This window comes from Spinacia oleracea, chromosome 3 (genome assembly GCF_020520425.1).
Source record: "Spinacia oleracea cultivar Varoflay chromosome 3, BTI_SOV_V1, whole genome shotgun sequence".
NCBI lineage: Eukaryota > Viridiplantae > Streptophyta > Magnoliopsida > Caryophyllales > Amaranthaceae > Spinacia > Spinacia oleracea.
In genome coordinates, this window is record NC_079489.1 from 101,456,459 (window position 1) to 101,464,306 (window position 7,848).

A 7,848-nucleotide genomic window follows, 5' to 3' on the forward strand; every position below is an offset into this window, starting at 1 on the left:
CAAGAACATGGGCACTAGAAAACAAAATTTGAGGAAATTGTAATAGCTAGTTGTAGATCAATGCTAGAAACATGTAGCTTACATGTAGCATCAAATTTCGTACTTGTTATAAATAGGTTGTGTTGAAGATGTAGCTTAAATGCTTAGAATTTTTGGATGCTTGTGTTTAGAATCATTGTCAAATTGACCTTGAGTATGTCTTTGAGCATCCAATGCACTCTCAAATCTCATGTAAAACTCTACTAGAGTGAGATGGGGATTGGTAAACTTTGTATAAAAAATGTTCTCACTCTCTGACCTTGATGTAGTCCTCATGATACCACATAGAAACGAATCTCTAAAGTATGCTGGGATCCACATTTGACGCTTCTCATACAACTGCTTCAACCACTCATGGTCTTGAAGCTTGAACTCAGCAAGAACCTTTCCCCATTTCTCTTCAAATTATGTTGGCTCAATCTCTTCACTCCAAACACATTTGCAAATTTTATTAAGAAACTCAGTATCTTGCGTAATCTGACGGCCGACTTTCTCAGGCATTTTTTTCATTATATGCCACATACAAAACCTATGCTCAGCGGTCTGAAACACTTTAGGAATAGCTATTTTCATTGCCGGATCTTCATCCGTAATCAAACAAGCTGGCTCATTACCTCCCATTGCCTTGAGGAAAGTTCTAAAAACCCACTCAAAAGACACGATGTCCTCATGGGCTATTAAAGCAGCACCAAAAGTAACACACTTCTTGTGGTGATCAACTCCAGTAAATGGGCCAAATATCATATTATACCTAAAAACAAATTTCAGAACATTCAGTATAATGTTCAGAACATATGAATAGTTATATAGAACATGCTGAATAATATTTAGAACATATGTACAGTTATTAGAACAAGATAACCTTGCATTCAGAACTTGATGAGTAATGTTTAAAACATGCAGATTTTAACTTAGAACATCATGAATATTATGTAGAACAAAATTTAGATGAATTCAGAACATGACAAGAAATTACCTATTTGTTTGAAATGTGGTGTCAAAAGAAACCATATGATCACCAAAGAGTGCATAATTCTTTCTACATATAGGATCTGCCCAAAAAGCTTTACAAAGTTGCTCGTCTTCATCCACCTCATAGTCAAAGAAAAATGCACTCCATAACAACTTCTTGTTCTGAAAGTTATTCACAAACAATTGGGCATCCGATCCTTCAATGTAAGCCTTCAAATCTCTATGAAATTTTTTGAAATCTTGCTTGGATGCACCAACGTTATCATACGATCCAACTAGCTCCTTCATCAATCTAAAAGTCTTAACCGGACCAATGTTCACCTTCGAATTATCAATAATCATCTTCTTATGAAGAATATTCATTTTCCTACCCGCTTTCTGAAATTTTAGACAACCCGGGGTGTAAAGAGGATGAACATGTGGCTCTCGGAATTCAGTCACCACATAAAAACCTTCATTTTTATACTTCATAACCATCCGAGCCTTGCAACCAACAGGAGTAACTAGCCTTCTTCGAGGTATAGGTACTTTATCTTCATTACCTTCCCCTTTTTTAACACTTGGCATGCCTCCAACCTTAACTATTGCTTTTTCTTTGAAACCAGCCTTGTTGCATAAACAATACTGAAAAGCAATAACGTCTAGTGCCTTCCTTTTTGTAGCAGTAGATTTCCTCATCACAAAACCAGCAGCTTTTGAATATGCTTTATAAAATGAAATACCCTCTTCGACATTCATAAATTTCATCCCTACAACAGGTTTTAACTCATCAGAACAACATGGAATCCATTCTCTCGTTCCCCCTGGACTTAATATAGGAATTACTTCAGGAGTAACAGCCACATTTGAATTAGAACAACTTGCATATTGTTCATTATCCACAACAGAATCTAGAAAAAAATAACAAAAAAATAATTCAGAACATGTATAAAGTTTACATAGAACATTGGGTTAAAAGTGGAGAACAATGTAAGAATAATTCAGAACATCAGAAAGAATGTGACAGGAAAATAGAGAACTATACAAAACCCTAGAAGCAAGTATTACTCAAAACAATTTAAACGACTATGCAGAAGATATAATGCAATCATTCACATCATCAAAAACAATTTACAACTTGCAGTTCATTAGAGGTGAACATTATTCACAACATGATCAAAAAAAGAATTAAAAAACAATTCAGAACATGTACAATATGTACATAGAACATTGGATTACAAATGCAGAACATTTATAGCGATTATTCAGAACGTTAACAAATCAGACACAATAATAAGAAAACTCACTTGATTCCGTCAATGATGAGGACGAACTATGATGAAATTTTGATGCCATTGCTCGAAAGAATACTGATCTGTAAATCAAAAACTACATGATTGAATACAAATTTGAACACATAAATTAAAAACACAAATTGAAAGGAACAAATAGATAATCAAAAATCTAAAATATATAACAAATGCAAATCAAAAATCAAAATAAAAAACAAATCAGAATATCAAACACAAAACAAAAACAACTCACCAAATATGAGTGCAATTCGGTAATAAAAAACAACTCACAAATTCAAATTATAAAAGCAGCTCACGAAATTCAGCAAATAAAGAATTCGATAATCAACAATTAATAATTTCAATTCAATACTAATGGAATTGGAATAAATAATCAAAACTAGGTCAGAAATTGGGAAATTATCAAGCAAAATACACAAATCAAAATTGCGAAAATTGATAAAAAATACCTTGAAATAATCAAGTAGATGAATGTATTCAAGAATTGAATTGAATTCTGAAGCGAATTTGGAGATGAATTGGACCGTGATTAAAGTGCTGTAATGGCGGCAGCATAAAAGAATTTACGTGAAAAAAGAGAGAGAAAGCAGAGAGAGAAAGCAGAGATTAGAGAGAGAAACTAATTACGTGAAAACTGAATTTTATGGGCTGAATATATCTTAAAAGAATTTACCAAATTGCCATTAATAATCCTTCATTTCAGGCTGTTAGATTAGAGATGATTCAAGGGTCAAGATCTATTCTCACATAGGATTGTGTTCTCACATAAAGGAGGTGTTCTCACGAGAGCCTTCCTCTATATATATATATATATATATATATATATATATATATATATATATATATATATATATATATATATATATATATATATTAGATTTTAGCCCGTGCGATGCACGAATTCTAATTATGTATCTACTTGCCATTCGACTTTTTTAATTCAAAAATAATTTCAAAATATTATGTTTCATTGCCCGAAAGCATTAGATTTCTTACGGGACGCTCTAATATTGGATTAGTGTTTGATTTTAGATTGAATTTTATTTTAGATTAGTGTTTGATTTTGGATGAATTTTATTTTATATTTATTTTTTAATTATTAGAGTGTTTAATTTTGGATGGAATTGTATATATCAGTAATAATTAATTAAAATATCTACGTGTCACCTAATTAATTATCTACGTGGCACTCGATTTTTTTAATTCAAAAATAAATTAAAAGTCTTATTTTTCATTGGCCGAAACCAATAGTAATCCTAGGTGGCACTCTAATATTTTAGCAAATATGCCTCTTATATATATATATATATATATATATATATATATATATATATATATATATATATATATATATATATATATATATATATATATATATATATATATATATATATATATATATATATATATACTAGTTTTGAAGCCCGTGCGATGCACGGGTTTTTATTAAAAAAATCCGAATTACTAAATGATATCTCCGGATTTTTATCAAACAAAGTATTATCTATATTCATCCGTAGTATAATAAATTGGATGATACTAACTTTTTGATGCCAAAAGATAAATATAAAATTAACCAAACCTAGAAAATTGTTGTACATAATTATGAGTAAAATTTAATAATTTTATAAGATTCCATTAAAAAAAAATTGAATATTTTTGTTGAGTTGAGTTCTCAAGGTTGAAACCCGTAAAATTTAAAAGATCACTCATATAAATTAAGCCTTGATGTTAAACAACACTAAAATGTGTTTAATAATTGAAAGATTTACACATACTAAATACTACGGAGTACTACGTCTTATATGGAGAACTATCATGTACATAATTAATTAATAAGGAATGGACAAAATACTTACTACTAAAATTTGATACTTGTTAAGAAAGAAAGCATAGTTAATTGGTTGCAGCAGGCTACACATTCTTCTGGATGCTACACATTCTTCTGAATGCTCAGCAAATATCACATCCTGCTTTGAGTTCTAACCACGACGCCCAATCAACCAACGCAATATCCTACACAATGAACAATAATCATTAACTATGGACAAATAAACGTAATATTAACTCAACTTACTTTGAACAAAAAAATTTCATTCAACAAAACATGAAATATTAAAAAAAAAAGTTAAAAAGAAAAACAATAATATAGAAGGACAAACCAAACAAAACCAAAATAAACGTATAGTTGTGGGAGGTATGATTAACCTGTGACAATTAATGATTACTCTTCATTGGTTTATATATAGAACATCAACCAAACACCCGTATAAGTTTAATTATCTTTTGTTTATTTGAAAATTTTATCTTTTTGTTTATTTTAAAAAATTTATCTTTTTGTTTATTTTACAATATTTTATCTTTTGTTTAAACGGATTATTTTACTATCTCAAAGTTATTTTCATTTTTTTTATCTAATATTTATTTTAAATTACACTTAATGACATGGCCATCCTATGTGGCACTCCAAAATCTCTCCAAAAAACTCCCCTTTATATATATATATTAGATTATATTTGAACATAATTTTTTGTTGGTATAAAATGAAGCAATTAAGGTTTTTCTGGGGAAAGTTAATTTAAGTAAGTTGCATACTGTTAGAGTAGATGAACAACACAAGAGGTGGGGTGAATTAGTGTTTGTAGATATTGGATCTACTTTTTCGCGGAATTAAAAACATTAAGAGATTGCAAGAGAGATTTTAGCGTGGAAACCTCTCTACCCTAATAGAGAGGAAGAACCACTGCCCCTTGGGATTTAAACCCTTTTACTAGTTAGGAAAAACACAATTCCCTAAACAAAGTTCCTTAGGAAAAGTCCCTCAACCGTTCCTTCTCACTGATCTCTCTAGACATCTTATCTCTCAACTCTTCAACCTGACTCAAGCTGATTCTCTCAATTACAAGGTTCACTCAAACCCCTTCCCAACTATCGAGTATAAAAGATAGAATAATAAATAGAAGCTAGAATTCTGCTGGAACAGGAACTACGTATGTGGAACAGGAACTGGCGGTACTGGCGTGGGTTATAATGTAGATTTAACTTAAGCACGAAACACCAATAAGTCAGACAATTTTCCTAGACTTATGAATGCAGTATATATAGTGATGCATGATACCTACTAACCCTAAAAGACATATTTTATGTATATCTTTTATTTAGGACGCTTAGAACCAATAGAACTCTATCATGATAATTTCTTATTCTAAGACTCTAAGAAACATATGATAGAATAATAACTATTATGTAGTTGACATGTTAACGAGACTCTATCCTAACAACACTCCTATCTTATCATGACTCTAGAATAAGATAAACATAATTTAACCATTAACTAATGCAATCCCAGTTAATATCAAACACATAGTCCTAACTATACTAAAACTCCTTAGTACATAACTTAGTATTATTATGTTTAGACTTCTATTAGAACGCGAACTCTAAGGTAATTTGATCTAACAACTATACTCATGCAATCCTATATACTCCGTGCAGACTAGGACCAGTACCCTCGTCATTGACATTGTTCCACGTACGATGTTACACCATCTCCGAACTTTCAGTTTCTAAAGCAAATCTATTAAGCACACTAATGTTACTAGATTTTCTTTTCGATCTTTTCTTTCTCTGTACTTGATTCTCCTCGAGTTCAAGTTCCTCTTCTCTTGGATTCTCTAACTCTTGAATCCTTGTTCCTCCTGTAAGTCTTTGGGTCTTCTTCAAAGTCTTACCTGCACACGTCATTTATCATTTCTTTGCATGCATAATAAAGCACGTTACATATTGAGTCAAGTATGATAGATATGCATAAATCATATATTATAATATTTTCTTAACTAAAATACACACAGGGTAATGTAGAATATAATATATTAATGCATAAATAATATTCCTATAAACTTAATATGTATGGAAAATATTATGTGACTCAAATACCTAAAATACATTAAATCTAGACAGTCCTATATTATGCATAATACTAATTATGAAAGCTTAAACTCTAAGAATTTTACCTTTCCTAAAATTCTTATGCAAACTAAAACTCTTAGACTCCTAAATTGTCTAGCTACAATGCATCATAATACATAAATGAGACCAACTATGATATGCATTCCTAGAAGACTCCTAATGCATATCTAACTATATGAAGAGTCCTAAGCACATACAACTATATGTACATATGCTAGGATAATATAAGCGACCTAGACTAATGCAAAGTCCTAAGTCTAATAAACAACTTATCCCAATATGGACTCTTACTTACAATATAACAAACATATTAGGATGCAAATATGAAAGTATTATATGCACTCCTAAACTCTATTAATGCACACAAGTATATCTCGTATAAGTCATTAGGAACAGGAACAGTCAGACAACTAGGAACTCTGTTAAATTGTTTCTGATCTCTTTCTGGTTGTTCCTGCTGGACCATATAAAGTATCATTTCGTTCTTCCTTTGTCACTGTACTTACCACATGAAGTTTACCAATGTAAATGCTAATTTACATATAAACAACATGTATAACGTAGCCATCTTCACTTTAGTGAACAATAACTTCTCATTGCTCATGTTCCTTGTTTCTTGTTTCAATCATAACTTATTCATCCTATGCGCATCTTGACACGCATGTTAAATAGATAATCATCATTATTTTACAATCATAAAAACCTCATTACTCAACAATTTCCCCCCCTTTTTTTTTTGAATTTTTGATTTTTTTTTTTTTGATTTTTTTTTGATTTTTTTTAATGAAACAAAGGTGTCATTACAAATTTTCGAGCTTTCCTAGAATAAAAGATCATATAATAATGTACAAAGGAATTACCATTAAATAGAAGTTCCATCACCGAATATAAAAATCATGTTCAATGTTCCCTACCTTATTCCCCCTGAGTTTCTTACCATCTTCTTTCATGCGTAACCTTGTAGAAGTACAATTTCATGTGATATGATTCCCAGTGAAAGTCTATGTGATACATCATACAATGAATTTCCTCCAAAGCTTTTATTGATAAATAATTACCTGTTGCTTCTACTTCATCATTGACTTCCCTCTCAAAACGTATTCATAATTATTGCTCTTCATGCATCGTCGAACCATAGGAAAGAAGAATATATTTTTGGAGCTCAAGGGTAGTGAGGATATGAAGTGGTAGAGTACACATATGATATGGGATAAGGAATATGTGAATAAGAATATTCGAAATTATTGAAATGATACGGAAAAGGACAAGACCAAGGTTGTAGAGTATGATTGTGTTAGGTTATGACAAATATAAACAATATATTTCATGCGGAAAAACCATAAAGTCAAGAATCCAAATTAATTGCCACATAGTCAATTAGCATAATTTAGGATACATACATGTGATGCGTGCCTTCCCTAGCTGCTCCCGTACCGAACAAGAACAAGTTTAGGACTCCAAATGTCGCCCTTCCGTAGATAGTCCACAGCACGTTCGGATCCGCCTTAGATTCAATTAACTATAATATTATCTAAGGTTTTATGTTTATTCGGAAAGCTTAATTATTAATTTAGGA

At 30.9% G+C, this 7,848-nt stretch overlaps 1 protein-coding gene across 1 annotated transcript; it reads right to left on the minus strand.

The window, feature by feature from the left end:
* Positions 1-280: 280 nt before the first annotated feature.
* On the minus strand, positions 281-6,047 carry LOC130469927 (protein FAR1-RELATED SEQUENCE 5-like). Its single transcript, XM_056839456.1, has 4 exons — positions 5,937-6,047; positions 4,271-4,319; positions 1,016-1,901; positions 281-790 (listed from the first exon to the last, which is right to left on the minus strand). The coding sequence occupies exons 1-4, from the start codon at positions 6,045-6,047 to the stop codon at positions 445-447; spliced, it is 1,392 nt and encodes a 463-aa protein (XP_056695434.1). The 3' UTR covers positions 281-444.
* Between the last annotated feature and the right edge of the window lie 1,801 nt (positions 6,048-7,848).

Excerpts from the sequence above, each read along its gene's own strand:
- LOC130469927 (XM_056839456.1), bottom strand. The coding sequence starts at position 6,047 with ATGACGTGTGCAGGTAAGACTTTGAAGAAGACCCAAAGACTTACAGGA. Across the intron at positions 1,902-4,270 it reads GTTAGAACTCAAAGCAGGAT|ATTCTGTTGTGGATAATGAA; the intron begins GTGATATTTGCT and ends ATTTTTTTCTAG. Across the intron at positions 791-1,015 it reads ACCACATTTCAAACAAATAG|GTATAATATGATATTTGGCC; the intron begins GTAATTTCTTGT and ends ATTTGTTTTTAG.